At 42.9% G+C, this 16,164-nt stretch overlaps 1 protein-coding gene across 1 annotated transcript in view; it reads left to right on the forward strand.

Moving 5' to 3' along the window:
• The first annotated feature begins 7,564 nt into the window (after positions 1-7,564).
• The window catches only part of CD9 (CD9 molecule), a 53,079-nt gene continuing 44,479 nt past the window's right edge, over positions 7,565-16,164 (forward strand). Inside the window, exon 1 of the mRNA XM_020994363.2 lies at positions 7,565-7,813. Coding sequence (XP_020850022.1) covers positions 7,748-7,813 — 66 coding nt within the window. The 5' untranslated portion in view covers positions 7,565-7,747. The remainder of the gene's footprint in view (positions 7,814-16,164) is intronic.

The raw sequence follows: 16,164 nt of genomic DNA on the forward strand, positions 1-16,164 counted from the left end.
GGAGGAAAAGGGAGAAAAGTTTTCAACTCAAAAGCATATGGAAAAAAATTAAAAAATTTAAATTAAAAAAAAAAGAACCCTTCAGAAGTTCTATGTGCAACACTTGTTATGGAGCACTAAATCTGTACCCTGGACATTTCGATCAAGCCATGTACTTTGGCTTCTTTATAAAGGGCATGTAAAGTCAAGACTTCTAATCGGCCCCTGTGTCACATCCCTCCACCTCCATCATGATGTGACTATGTCAAAAAGAGTTGATTACTTAGCAACAAGAGCTATGTATCCTGGCTTGCCAGAAGATACAGCCCTTGAGTGAGTTGCATAAAGTCAAGGTAAAGATTGTGATGTATAAAAAGTTCAAGGGACATAATTTATGAGTAACTCATCATGTTGTTAATTATGGCTAGCAAATAATTAATAAAAGGATTGGTCATTTGGCCATGTCTCATGAGCCAAAGATGGATCATGTGCCCATGGAAGAGCGGGTGGTCCTGATACAGTAAAGTCTGATTGAGTAACAATTAAGAGAAAAAAGAATATTATAATAAGAGAGCATGTGACTTTGATTATGTTACTTACTCCTAGACTACCCCCAGTCTTGGACAATGTAGACAAAGGATCTACCCCCTATCCTCAAGCCTGAGTAGAATACAATGGGCCAGAATTCACCTAGATTAAATTCTTTGTACTTTTTAATCAGAACTAATCTTCCCTAGTTGGGGACTGAAAAAGGTTGAGGAGAATGTCAAAATCCAATCTCATTATTAGTCTTATTCTTCAGGGGCTGATTTGACCTAGTACAGAATGAGAAAATAGGAAGGAAAAAAATCCTAGCCTCTTTCAATATTAACAATTGGTTATTAATATAAGAGAGAAACAATCATTTCTCTCAATATGTTATGAGTATTAGCAGTCCCATAAAGTATTTCATGTTTAATGTTAAGTATCAACCTTCTGAGAGTATAACGTATAATAGGTTACGGTATCATAATTATTTGTCAATGAACACCTATTTCTTTTGTGGTAGAGGAAATTAATAACTATAGTGATCAACTTTGTACATTGAATACCTTTTTGAAAGGTACTCTGTTAATCCCTTGTAGTAGAGGGGACAATGCAAACCAACTCCATAAAGCAATATACCCTTCCTAGTACCAATCTGCATGAAGGCTTGGTGAGCCTGCTTCTAGAAATGCAGGATGGGGGACCCTTTCCCTCCCTGATTCAGGGCATGCACAGGTATCTTCTGCTTTTTTCTTTTTTTTTTTTTGGCTTAAAGCATGGTTATAAAAAGCCTTATAATTGGATGCTGAGTCAGAACTGAGTTTGCATATAAAAGGTCTGAATGAATGAATTTTCCCTCTCTTCCCTGCAATGACTGCTGTGGAGCTAACTTCAGGTGAGAGAGAGGGGCTTGAGGCTCTCAGGCTCTCTCTCCTACTTGGCCACCATATGGCCATAAGCACAAGACACCTCTGTTTCTTCTGTCTTCATGTTTATTCTGTTATGATCTTAGGTGAAAAAGTGTCAGAAATGAGATGGATCAGCCTATAATTTTATGAGGTTTGAAAGGTCAGAAGAAGCATCAAAGGTCCCCTCAGCAACTGGAGCTGGTAGCAGCAGTAGCCAATACTGAAGGGTGAGCTGCTTGACCCAGCACAGCCAAAATATTGTGTACTAAAGCAAAAGAATGACTCTTCCAGGGGCAGCTAGATGGCACAGTGAATAAAGCACTGGCCTGGATTCAGGAAGACCTGAGTTCAAATCTGACCTCAGATACACAGACACTAGCTGTGTGACCCTGGGCAAGTCACTTCACCCCATTGCCTCACAAAAAAAAAGTGACTGTTCCACCAGCAATGCAACCCTGAGAAATGAATTTGACGGGGGGTGCAGAGGGGAATGTCTTGTAAAAACCTTGATTCCACTCTCCTTAGGGGAAATAAAGTTATAACCTGGTCTATTCTGTCTCTGATACTCATTTATCTTAGGTCTATAAAGAATAAACACAAAGAAATAAAACGGGGAGAGAGAGAAGTGGTATGAGTTCAGAGGCAAATGGTTTCCCATTGTTCTTGCTTCATTTGCCCCCAGGGTGGCAATTTTTTTAATATGCACACTCAACTTTGAGCCAGTAGCCAATTAATAGGCTTTTTATCTCCGTCATTAAGGTGACAAGAAACAAAGGTTACTTGTGCCTGTTCTGAAGTGATCTTGCACTTCCCAAAGCAAATTTTACAAGCCTCCATATGGATTGTTACCAAGTAAAGTATATTTCACATGCTGCAAGGAATGAGCCCTCATTGGACAGTTCTCCCCCTTTATAATCTTTTGAGGAGACCCTGCACATAAGCCAAACTTAAGTATTGTTCAAGAGATTGTCCCCAGAGTTCTACTCTGAAATCAAGATACATGGAGCCAGCGACAATGATTAAAAACAGAAGATTGGGTTGGGGGTGGGGGCGGTCTCCCAAAGAGTAAACCCAGTCTGCATGATCCCAGTATCAGGACGTTTTGGGGAGATACACCATTGCTCCTAGGTGTAAGGGGTCTTTACGTAAGGAAAATCTTCCTAACAATTAGAGCTATCCAAGAGTGGAATAGGACAAACAACAACAAGAGTTCTGCATGAAGTCTCTACATCGAGAGGAAAACTTCCCAAGAAAATGCTTGGAGTTGGGGGCAGCTAGGTGGCACAGTGGATAGAGCACCAGCCCTGAAGTTAGGAGGACCTGAGTTCAAATCTGGCCTCAGACCAAACACTTGACACTTACGTAGCTGTGTGACCCTGGGCAAGTCACTTAACCCCAATTGCCTAAAAAAAATGCTCAGAGTTGAAGATTTAAAGCTGCCAATTTGAGCAGAGTTGGGGACTACTATTTCTTCTTCATTTATTTATTTACATCAGGTTTTTTCTTTTCAAGAAGCTGCACCTATTTACTTTTGTCATGTATGGTTTTTATTTTTGATTTCTTGAAATACAAAAGACAGGTTTTTTAAAAGTCCATTGTGTTTTAAATGGAGCTACTGGACTGCACCTTAAAACCCAAATCACTCTGGCTTTCATTGAATAGCCAATAATAGCCCCAAGCCCAAGTTTTGGTAGCTCATTGTTTAGGTTTTTAATGGATTAGATAGAATGGATGTTAAATAGCAATTGTTTTCTGTTCAATCTCCCTCCCAGATTGATATCTTCATAGGGATAAATTAAACTACCTTTTGTCTCTACTCTTACCCCAACCTCAGTTATTGAATGGGTGGGGCCTCAGATAAGCTGAGATCCAGGAAAGACCTTAATTTAGAAAGGCTAAGGTCACCCACTGCATCCTGGGCCATTGCCAGTCGTCTTGACCTTTGTCTTGCCACTGGACTTAGATGACTTCAGAAGAAAGAGTGAAGTTGACAACTCTGTACACCTCTGTGCCACTCACAATCCAATTCACAGCAAGTCAAGATATCACCCTCGTGAGGTCATTTGTCTTCTTCAAAAATGAAGGAAAAACAACAATAGGACTATGTGACACTCAATATTCAAATGAATCTGTTATTTCATCAATTTAGGAATGTTTTCCAGTAATATAGATGGCAACCCATCTACGCCTGCCCATCCTGGGCCCCTCTTCCAAAAGTTCAGCACAGGGACTCCACCCAACACGCTAGAACCCTTCCCAGTTTTCTCCTGATATCACAAGGGTACCAATGGAGCCCTCTGGCAGTCCACTTGTCATCCTTCACGTTTGTCATGTGACCAATTCATCTTCTCTTTCCATCACATAATTTCTTGATGATATCCTTTACTCCCGTTCTTCAGAGTTCCACAATTACAGTTGCAGCCTGCTAATTCACACCATCCCCTTCCCTCGCCCCCATCATCCTCTGTGTGTTTCTCAACTTTAGTTCTATGGAGAGAATGGTGATCCAAATTGCAGTTCTACACAGCAGTGCCAGTTAAATGCTAACATTGGAAAGATATGTCATGAACGCAATGGAATACTATTGTGCTATAAGAAATGATGAGCAGGCAGACTTCAGAAAAACCTGGAAAGACTTGTATGGACTGATGCTGAGTGAAGTGAGCAGAACCAGGAGAACATTGTACACAGTAACAGCCACACTGTACAATGACTAACTTTGATACCCTTAACTCTTCTCAGCAATGCAAGGATCTAAGACATCTCCAAAAGTCTCATGCTGGAAAATGCTATCCACATCCAGACAAAGAACTATGGAGTTTGAATGCAGATTGAAGCATACTATTTGCTCTTTTTTTTCTTCTGTTTTGTTTCGTTTCTTCTTTCTTATGGTTCCTTCTATTGGTTCTAATTCTTCTTTACAACATGACTAATGTGAAAATATGTTTAATAGGAATGTGTATGTAGAGCCTATATCATATTATACTCTCTCTTGGAGAGGGAGGTGGGAAGGGAGGGGGAGAAAATTTAAGACACAAAACCTTATAAAAGTGAATGTTAAAAACTAAAAATTAATTAATTAATTAAAAAAAGAAAAGAAAAGAAAAAATATGTCTTTGCTTCCTTGGGAAGTTTGGCTTCCTAAGCCAAAGCAGTAAAAGAACTTTTCAATTTCCCTAAAGCAATCCAGCCCACTCTCCTCCTGCTGTTCTACTCTGGGTCCAGATCATTGTCCACTTGCAATGCACCTCAAATGTGCAACACATACTGTTAGACAAACTCTATTGAGCATGCATCCAAATGCATGTTGAAATCTGGGCAATAGACATTCTTCATCCACTCGGTCTTTCCCATGTGGAGAGATAGACCAGCACCTCTGGTATGATGGCTTGCTGAGCCCTTTTCAGGTCTTCTCATCCACCTTTGGTGTCCACCTGTCATCCAAGTCTGACCTGTGTCTTCAAGAAGCTATAGTATATGCAGGGGCCACACCCCAGGAAAATCTACTCAGCGGACAGGTTAAACCAGGTTGAGGTTATCTGTCAGGCCTCAAACCCATAGGTGAGTTAGGGAATGTCTACCAGGTAGACTCCATCCTAATAGGCACTTAACAAATGTTGACTGAATGCCTGGAAGACCTCACCAACCATAGAGAATTTCTGTAGACCTTGACTCTGGGTAGGTCTCTCCTCTTCACAATGATTAATCTCTTTAGCAAACATTTATCTTCTTGTTTCACATCTCACTTCTTGTTTGTTATCAACAATGTTTGATCTTCAAACAATATTATTTCTATTATTATAACTTCCAAAGAATGTTGAATAATCTTGATGTATGGAAGGGAGATATTCTGTTGTGAAATAGCCTGTAAGTCATCATTTTGCTCTACCAAATCAAATGCCTTTTATTTTTTGTAATCCACAAATAATTATACAATTGGATCTTAAATTCTTATATCTTTCAGTTTAATTATAAAATGGTAAAGATTTGGTTGATTGTTGAATATTATTTCTAGAATCCCTGTTTTTTTCTGTACTAAAACTGTCAAAGAAGATGCCTTCAATTCATGTATAGAGGATTTTTAAATATTTTATAGAAATAGGAGAGAAGACATGTGTGTGTGTGTGTGTGTGTGTATAGTTATCAATATTTTCTCACCCTTTTTGGTATTAATGATGTCCAAGATTTTTTCCACATCTTTGATATCTTCTCTTCCAGATACTTTATATGTATATTGCTTTCTCAACATCCATACAGTAGTATTACCGTGGTTTGAATCTCTTCTACAAATATCTCAGTCAAATCCAACTGCTTTCCTTTGTTCTCTTTAGTATCATTTCTGAAATTTTTGTTTTGGGTTTTTTTTTTCTCTTAAAGACCAGACCTTAACCCCAAATCTAGTCCCAGGCCAATCCCTACTTGATCACTGTTTGGGCCCTGATTAGCTCAGAATGAATGTATATAACAATTGTTTCTATTTTGGCCAGAAACCCTGAGAGTCGTCCCCTCCCAGATCTTTTTTTTTTTAAGAGATCATTCTTTGCCTCATTTTTTTGAGCCTTAATCATTGAATGGGTCCTCAGTCAAACTAAGACCTGTTAAAGACCATAGCTTGAAAAGGCCAAGGATCCCCACTGCATCCTGGGCCATTTCCAGTTGTCCTGGTCCATATCTGGCCACTGGATGCAGATGGCTCTGGAGGAGAAAGTAAGCGTGGTGACTTTGCACAGCCCTTCCTCACTTGAATCCAAATTCATTTGCATGTCATGGCGTCACCTTCCTGACGTTATGGTCCCCTTCAAGAATGAAGGACCAACAGCAAGCAATGCAGTGTCATTCCTGCCTCCACTCTAAGCACATCTGGGGCTATGAGGTTCGGGTTCAAGCATGGTGCTACTACAATCCTTAATCAGGAAAACAGTTTGTTTCAATGGTTTTTCTAAATCTTTTACATTTTTCCTGTGTTAGAAGTCCTTCCATTTTCATCCTGGTATGTCCTCAGATTGACTTTGCTTAGTTGGATAGCTTGCCAAGCTTCATTTAAACTGGTTTTACCCTTCACTATTCCTTTCTGCTTTATGAGATAATAGTGCTTACAACCTTCAATCATCCTTTTTTAAAACCGGGTTTCTATTTTAACCCTATGTTGCTTTTGGCAGCTGTCTCTCTCCTCTGGGCAAGCAAGTCAGTTGTTTATTTCTGAGCTCTTTCTGGGCTTTCTAGATTCTTTTTGTCTCCTTGTAGCAGCAATTAATTCATATTGGTTAAACTTCTGGATGCCATTACTACAGACAGTGACTACAATCCTTTGTAACAAAAAATATTTAAGGAAAAAAAGCAGTTCAGCAACACAACCAACCGACTCTGACAGCATGTGCACTATTCCATACCCATATTCTGCTGCCACTGCAAAGGGAGAATGGTTCATTTTCTAAGTTCTTCTCCTCTGACAAGCTTGGTCATTTTGCTAAATGAATGGATCACTTGATTGGATGCAAGGTAAGGGGAATGAGATAAGTAGGAAATTTCTCTTAAAATGAAGCCTTAAAAAGTCCATGTCTAGGGATGAAGGAAAACTGGAAAGAGTTGGTATCTCGGCTGTGCTCCTCACTGTGTGTGAGATCTTGAGTAAGTCACTTTCCCATCTTAAGTCACTTCTTTTCTTGAGGCTTCAATTTCCCGATCTGTAAAAATGAGGCGATTAAACTTGGATTAGAAGAGTTCTGTGTTTTAAGGTTTTAGGAAGGAAAAAGGATCTCCAAATGCTCTTAGTGAGAAAAACTTAGTGGGAAGAATCCGGAGTCAATAAGTAGAGGATTCAGTGGACGTGCCCACAGCATCCCGGGAAAGGTGTGGGGTGTTCGATGTAGCCGTCTGCAAAGACCTCTTTGCACTTGCTGAGGCAGGGTGGAAGGTGTCAGTTCGCCGTGTCGCTCTCTTGAGGATGACGGGAAGAGTCTCCTGGACGTGCAGCTGCACCTTGACAGTGGCGGTGTCAATAAAGCCTGCGGTAGAAGCCACAAGCATATCGGCCACCTCTTAGACTGGACACCACCCCCAGAGCTTGGGTGGGGCGAGTCAGTAGGGCGGAGGCGGGGCAGGTGCTGGAAAAAGGGGGAGGGGTCTGCGGGGGCGGGGGCACGGAATTTCTTCGCACATGCGCACAGAACCCAGGAGAAGAGCGTTAAGGAGTGGCACTTTTTAAAAGTGCAGCCCTAAGGCCACCCAGTATCCGCTCCTACCTTAGTTTAGTTACTTTTTGGTCCGATCCGGTCCCTGTGTGCGCCCAGCTCTCCTCACTGAGAACCCAAACCCAGCCCAACCTAGTCTCCACCATGCCGGTCAAAGGAGGTACTAAGTGCATTAAATATCTGCTGTTTGGATTTAACTTCATCTTCTGGGTGAGTGAGCAGAGGCAAACGCCTCGCACCCCCTGTACCCTGCACCCTATCCTCCACTCCCCACCCCACTCTTCACCTGTTCCCTCATCCTATGTGGAGCAGAGAGAGCTTTCAGCCGGGGCTGCTTAGTGCAGGGTCGGATGCTAGGGAACATGGCAGTGACGGGATGGGGAAGACTGGTAGGACTCGGGAAAGAGTGCCTGTCCTTGTCGCCAGCTGGCATCTCCTCCGGGTGGCGTGCCACTGCACGGGTCAGAACAAGCCAGTACAGGACCAGAAGGCAGTGGGAGGAGGAGGTTCTTTCCACCGTGGACTTAGGAGACTGAGTGGGAGGTGGAGGCAAGGGTCGCCGAGGATTCCTCTGGGCACTGGCCGGGGCATGGGACGGGCGGGACCTCTTATTGGATGTGGGTCTAGGGATCTCCCTATACATCTTTCCTCTCCCTCCTCTTGCACCCCTTGCATGAGGACCGGCCGGGGCTTGTTTTTCCGCCACCCCGGAGTCTCCTCCCCGGCCCCACCTAGTCCCCACCCTGTCCCGAGTCTTCTAGCTCTGGAGGAGGTTGTTGGGCTTTTCTAGGTGGTGCGGGGTCGGTCTAGAGGACAGTATTTAAGGGTGGAGTTGACGTTCTGAGGTGATGCAACCTGAAGGAGAGTTCTTGGGAAAGGGGTGAAGCTGCTAAGAAATGTTTTTTTTTTAATTTTTCCCCTCACAGAAGACTAGGAAAGAGGTGCGGACACTATGCTCCTTTGTCCTACCTGATTTAAAAGTGTTTCTAGTGCTTGACCCCCTTTGCCGGGCCCTCGTAGGAGCCGACGTGAAGAACCTTTGCCCTTCCCGGTCCTACGCCTCACCTTTACCGGGGCTTTGGCTCTAATATCCGTGAGAAAGGCAGAGTTTCTGTCAAACCTTACCTGAAAGTCTAGCCTGTTTTACTTTTTCTTTTCCTTTTTTTTTTTCTTAAAGGTTGATAAGTATCTAACTGGGAAAACGCTGGGGGCAAGGGGAGGAGGAGCTGTGAGATCTCTATCAGTTCTGGTTTCCCAATTGAGTACATGGCTAGCAGTATGCGTGACTATGAGGGATCAGGTGCCCTCATGCCTAAGGAGAGAAATGCCTCACCTCCTCCTCGAGGCCTACGTGGCACCAAGGATCTGCAACCCCATTTACCCAGACCTTTAACGAGCTACCACCTGTCTGAGCCCAACCAAGGGCTAGGGCCCTCCCCATTCCTGTGACCCCACCTTTTCAGAGTAGAAAAACTGAGCTCAGAGAGAAGAGTAACTGACCCCCATTCTGTTCTCCCCACCTCTGTTTAAGGTGGGTCAGAAACAAAGACTAATGCTATTTCAGAAAGAGACTTGGGAAAAATTCAGTTCCTTTTTAGATAAAAACGTGGATGAAGGCTACTGTACTTGTTAAGTGGGGGGGGGGGAGAGAGAATGAGAAATGGTGAAAGGTATCGCCTCTCTACCCATTCGCTGGAATTAGGAATTTGAGAAAATTTGAGGAAAATCTCTCTTTTCTACCTTCAGAATCCCTTTTTTCATCTAGAGGATCATAGCCTGGAAAGAACCTTAGAGGTCATCTAATCCTACCCCTTCATTTTAGAGATGAGGAATATGAGACCCAAAAAGGTAAAAAAAATTTTCCCAAGGTCACACAGTAAGTGGCAGACCCAGGATTCCAACCCAAGCCCTCTGATTCCAAAGCCACTTTCAGATTGGGGGATTACTGCCCTTGTGTCTAGCCCAAGGCTAGGGGAAGGCATGGATGGAGGGACATGGTGCAGGGTCTCTCATCATCCTTGCGGAGCCTTCCCAGTCAGACACAGAGCACTAAGCTGCTGCAGAGAAAGCCACCCATCGGGATCTGTAGCTTTCTCCTTTCTTCTCACTCTTCTGAGGATGCCTGGTGAACCCTTTTTGCTGATCAGCTCTTTCCTCCTGTATGCTGCCACCTGTTATTCTACATATCTCCCTCCTTTTTAATACTTAAGAAGTGGGTGGCTTCTGTTATGGAATAGTATCAAGAAAGTATCTTGGAAGAGTCAATCTGTCCCCACCCCACTCAGCCTTCCAAGGGAAGAAAATATGACTTAACGTTTTCCTAAATGTTATGCTTCCTCCATACCACACCCCAGTCATCGGTAAACCATAAACTGGTATCTCGACACAGTCACCCCTTCTGCCTCTTGCTCCTCAGGGAAGGGCCACTGCTGGGCATGTTCACATCCTAATGGGTACTCTTCCCAGCAGCTCAGAGCCCCTTGCACTGCTGGTTCTTCTTGCTATTGCCTCTTATTTTCTTCTTCTGGGAAGGTACTTTCAGGATTAGGACAGACCCTCAGTCTCTGTGCCCCTACTCAGTTACTAGAAGGTGAGAAAGTAATAAGATATTAACCTTTTAAAGATCATTTAACTAAACTCCGTTTTATAAAAAGTGAGGAAACCAAGGCTTGGCAGTAAATTATGTGACCAAGGATGTGGAGAAATTTCTAATACAGGCTCTGCAACTAATGAGTAGTCATTTCATATTGGACGGATTACTACCCTTCTGTCTAGACCAAGGCTAGGGGAAGGCATGGGTGGAGGGACAAGGTGCAGGGTCTCTGAAGTTCACTTGTCTTTTTAGTCAGGAGGCAGGAGAGGTAATTGGAGGGGGAGGACAACTAAGGAGCAGTATTTGTGTCAACCCTCCAAATACTGAAATATTAGTGGGACACTTGTATTGATGTAAACATATATGTGGTGCTTTACAACTACCAAGTATCTTTCCATCCACTATGTCATTCGATCCCCACAACAACCTGATTAGGTAGGTGGTGAGTGGTATCCCTGATTCACAGAGGAAGAAAATGACTTGTCCAAGGTTATGCACTAGTTAGTGGCAGACCCAGGTCTCTAATTCAGGTTTTTCTCATTCAGCATTTTCTGTTCCACCATGACATTATAGCCCTATTTTCTGAGAGGTGCTGATCTGAGGGAGCTTGGAAAACCATCAAATAGCCATGTTTATAGGCTGCTTGGTGGAGGTGAAGGGGAGAGAAAGTGTTGGGAAAGGAAGGGAACCAGGAACCATAGTAGCTTCTTGAAACATCATGCTGTCACTTCTCTATCTCTGTATTAAGAATTTAGGCCTACTTGTATTTTGGAGCAGATGTTGGAATAAAGAGTTTATTGGGGATTTAGGGGAAAAGGCTAGATGAACTAAAAAACTTCCGGTCCCCTAGTCCATCTTTCCTTTTTTTTTTTTTTTAGTTTGCATCCAACCTGTATCTTCATTTGCTTTTGAAAATCCCAGTGCAGAAACTCTCCCATTTTGTCAGGAGCCAGCTGCTCTGCAATTTTTAATCTTGCCTGAGACCCAGACGGGTTAAGTGACTTTCCCAGGTTCATACAGCTGCTATGTGTTAGAATCAGAACCAGGTCTTTTCAAGCTCTGAAGCGAGCTCTATCTTCCAGGCTTCCTTTTATTTCCCATTTAAACTATTGTATGCTCAATTATCTTAAAACAGTTTTGTGTCAGATGCATCCTGTTTTGCTGAGTAGACTAGAAAGTGCCTCAAAAACCATTTTTTTAGTTTTTAATCTATGTATTCCTGCAATACCTTCCACGTAGTAGGTGCTTAATAAATGTGATTGGTTTGAATTGGTCAGCTTTGGGCTAAGGGATACCCAACTAAAACATATCCTTGCCCTTGGCCTTCTGACATCTAATCTAGGCTGGCACTCACGGGCAGAGTAGCTTCTTGGGAAGCCAGCAACCACACCAACAATCTGCTCTCTTGGTCTTTAAATCATTCAAACCACCCAGTTTTATGATAATTTTTCCTTTTCCTTTAGACTTTCCCCTCCCATGCACCCTTTCCAAAATAAGTGTTGGCTGGCACAATGCAGGATAAAGTATGAGCTATGGTGTTTCATTCTTATGGGGAATGTGTACCATCTTCATCTATATGTGCTATTCGACCCTCTTTGTGCATATTTGGTGGGGATGTAGAAGAGATTCCTAGCTCCCTGGTAGTTACAGTTGAGAAGAATCAACCTCTGCTACCTACCCTGTTCTTCTCCACTTCCCCAAGTGTCTCACCTGTGATACTGCTCTGAATGAGCCCTTTGGAGGAGGGAGGATAGAGAAAATGGCAAAATGGCATCCCTTTACCAGGAAGCACTATGTAATAAATGGAAAGAGTTCAGTGCCATGCAGACCAAGGGCTTAATATATGCCTCTTGCCTGGTATCAGGGTTCTCATAACTGGCACCAGATGTGTGACCACATACAAGTCGTTAATCTTCTATGGGCCTCAGTTTTCCCCTTTATAAAATGAAGGGTTTAGACTAACTAATCTCCAGGGTCCCTTACAGAGCTAGGGTTCTGTGAAACTTCCCTACCTCACTGTTCTCCTGTAGCAGGGCTGATCTAACCCCTCTGCCAGCTTGAAGCAGAAACCTAAAGGTAGAAGTAAGCACAAATTGTGCAATAAATAAGCCAACAGCTTATTGGGAAGCTGAGAAGATTATAAAGATTATTGCCAGTTTTCACAGGTCTTGATTTCATTTTTATATGATATGATTTAAAAAAAAAAAAGCACTGTATTTCGGGTTCAGTGATGTAGCCCCCCCGAAGAGCTGTTGGGCACTAGCTCTATCACTTCACTGCCCTGGCCTTTAGTTCCTCGTAAGATAAGGAGGTTGAACTGTATATTCTCTTTAAGGCCCTCTTCCAACTCTGAATCCAATGGACCTATTTGTGGCCCCTTCAGTTTCGCCTCTAGAATGTAATTCTTAATTTCGAACTCTGTAATGAGCTTTGCCCACTGCTTCAAACTTGTCTCTGCTAGGGTTGACTCGGGGTGGGGGCAGAAGGAGGCTGTCTGCTGGCTCTGAGCTTAGGGCTATTCTGTTTGGAGATTCCTCTTCCTCACCCACACACAGAAGCCTCTTATGCTTTTAAAACTGAACTTCACTTTAAAAAAAGGGAGTGGGGTTAGAAGTAGGAGGAGCAGGCAGAGCCTGTAATGGGATGGGAACAGTTCCTTGTGGAGTTGTGAAAGTTCAAACCATAAACACAGCTCTTTCCATAAAGTACATAAAACATTTGTTCTGTCTCTCCTTTACTTCCTCTCCCTCCTTCCTCAGTGCCAGGCCACCCTATACCTTCACTGTCTCTGTAATTACTGAATCATTTAGCCACACTTCATGTGTTAGAACTTGTGGGGCTGTGGGGCAGTGCCCTGCCTTTTTAAAAAGAACAACTTTCCAGTGCCAGCATGTATAGCAGGGGTTCAGGGAAAATAGAAAAGAATCTGATGCCCCTTCACCAAATTCCCTGATTTATCCAGGGTTCCAAGAAGCTCTAATTCTTGATATGGGCATTTGGGCCAAGAAAACCATCTCTGAAGAGGGAGCATTGTACTGAAATGGCTTCCCACCTCTGGCAACTGTGCAAAATGGATGGATGAGGCTGTTGTCACCAAAGCTCTGGGTGGTTAGGGAAGGGAGAGGGTAGGGCACCTGAAACTAGAGGGAAAAGGACATCTCTTCTCTATCCTCCTCCCCATTCCCATATTAAGGAACAACTCTTTGGGGAGGCAGGTTGCATGGGAATTTTCCATTCTTTAAAAAAAAAAAAACTAGTGAGTTCCATTTGACTTCATTTCAGTTCATTTGTAAATGGGTGTGGCCATTTTTAGTGATACCTGGATCTACATGGTGCCTTTCTTCCAATGAACTCAAAGCCTGACAAATCATTACATGGTTCAGTCTGGTAGTCAAGTGAAAAGTAACTGGAAAAATCTAGTTTATTACAGTCTTAAATCTAGAGCTAAAAATAGTTAGAGATCACTTCATCTAAACTCCTTTTTACAAATAAAGAAATCAGGGCCCGATGGGGTTATATTCTTGACTTACCCAAGGACACAGCTAATGGCTTAGCAAGGACTTGAACCCAACTCATCTAAATCCCAATTCTCTGATCACAAGTGGTACAACTAATTTTGCTAGCAGCAAGTTGTCAAGCTCTGTTGAGTTGGGAGAAAGGGGAAGGGAAGAGGAGAGGAATGAAGTTAAAATTTTTTTTTCCCTCCTCCATATTCATGCTTTGTATTCTGAGCTCCCCTTTCTCATCTTCCACCCTTTGCTCCAGTTAGTGCTACTATACACTTTATTTGAATGAAGCATTGACAATTCTATTTTCTGTGCCTTTGGCTGGCAATAGGAGCAGGCACTGCTGTGAACAGTGTGACCTTAAATGCATAACAGCCTTCCAGGTGCACGGCACAAGGTTCCTGGTCATGCATCAGTCTTGGCAGCCATATACAGTCACCACTGTCAGCAATATCATTTTTGAAAATAGAAGATAGGCTCTTAGAAGCTTTCTCTCATGGTCAGCCACAAAGATAGATCCCTGCCCTCACTAAGTTTTACTTCTTATCAAAAGAGGGTCTAAAAGTCAAATGTGGTACCTTCTCAGATTTGGGGGTTTGTAATATTTGAGATTTGACAACAAACAGCTCATATATTTCATTCCTTCAGAAAATTCACTTTCATTTTCTGTCTAGTAAGAACCTGCAACTATAGAAGGCCCGTCTCTGTCCCAGATGGGATACCTTGATAATCAGTATATCTAGTAGTTTTTATGTTCTTTCTACAGACTCATTGACATATGGATTGCCACTCTGAATACAGTCCTCTCCTACCATTCTAGTGATTATCAATCAATAAATATTTATTAAGCACCTACTATGTGCCAGGCAGGGCATCTAGGTGGTGCCAGGCCTGGAGTCAGGAAGACCCGAGTTCAAATCCAGCCTCAGATATTTGCTAGCTGTGTGACCCTGGGTAAGTTATTTAATCCTGTTTGCCTCAGTTTCCTCATCTATAAAATGAGCTGGAGAAGGAAATGTCAAACCACTCCAGTATCTTTGCCAAGAAAACCCTAAATGGGGTCACAAAGAGTCTGAAACGACAGAGCAACAACAATAAAAGTGCCAGGCACTGTGCTAAATTCTGGGAACTCAAAAAGAGGCAAAAAAAACAAAAACAAAAACAAAAAACAATCCCTGCTCTTAAGGACCTTATACTCTGAGGGAGACAACATTCAAAAAATTTACAAAGCAAACTATATACAGGAAATAGGGGCAGCTAGGTGGCACAGTGGATAGAGCACCGGCCCTGAAGTCATTCCTGACTTCAAATTCAGAAATGAGTTAAAATCCAGCCTCAGACACGTAACACTCACTAGCTGTGTGATTCTGGGCAAATCACTTAACCTCAGTTGCCTCACCAAAAAAAAATAAAATAAAAAAAAAACAGGGAATAATGAGAAGAGGGAAAGCCCTGGAATTAAGAGAGAGGTTGAGGAAAGCTTTCTGTAGAGGATGAGATTTAAAGGAAGCCAGGGAGGTCAGTAGTTGGAGCAGAGGAGGGAAAGCCTCCCAGGCGTGGGGGACAGCCAAAGAAAAGGCCCAAAGCCAAGAGATGCAGTGTCTTGTTGGCGGCTCATCCCAGAGTCAGTTGAGCATGTGTCAGGGAGTAAAGTGTAAGACTAGAAAGTTGGGAAGGGTCTGGGTTATAAAGGACTCTGAATGGCAAACCCAGCATTTTATATTTGATCCTAGAGGTAGTAAGAAGCCATTGGAATTTGGGTGAGGGGAGGGGAGAGGATGACACAATGGGACCTGCATTTTAGGAAAATCATTTTAGTGACTGAATGGAGAATGGATTGGAGTGGGGAGAGACTTGAGAACGGCAGACCCACCTGCAGGCTATAGCAAAAGTCCAGGTGTGAAGTGATGAGGGCTGGCTCGAGAGCGGGTGCAGTGTCAGAGGAGAGAAGGGGGTGGATTCAATAGCAATTGCAAAGGTGAAACCAGCAGGCTTTGGCAACAGCTTGGATATGGGAGGGTTGAAATATAGTGAGGAATCCAGGATGACTCCTAGGTTGTGAGCCTGAAGGACTAGGAAGACAATGTTGCCCTGTATAGTAACAGGGAAAGTTGGAGGTGAGGACCACACACACACACACACACACACACACACACACACACATGTATGTGGGAGGTGGGGAGGGATATATACATATACATATACAGAGAGAGGAGAGGAGATTATATAGGTAATGAGTTCTATTTTGGACATATTGAGCTTAAGATGTTTATTGGACATCCAGTTTAAGATGTCTGAAAGGCAGATGGAGATGTGAGATTGGGGGTCAGCAGAGAGATTGGGGCAGAAAAAATAGATTTGAGAATCATCAACATTTTGTTGTTCAGTCATTTCAGTTGTATGTGACTCTTTGTGACCTCTTTTGTGGGATTTTCTTGGCAAAGATACTGGAGTGGTTTGTC

This window comes from Phascolarctos cinereus, unplaced genomic scaffold (assembly GCF_003287225.1).
Source record: "Phascolarctos cinereus isolate Bilbo 61053 unplaced genomic scaffold, phaCin_HiC Scaffold_1;HRSCAF=81, whole genome shotgun sequence".
NCBI classification, from domain to species: Eukaryota; Metazoa; Chordata; class Mammalia; order Diprotodontia; family Phascolarctidae; genus Phascolarctos; species Phascolarctos cinereus.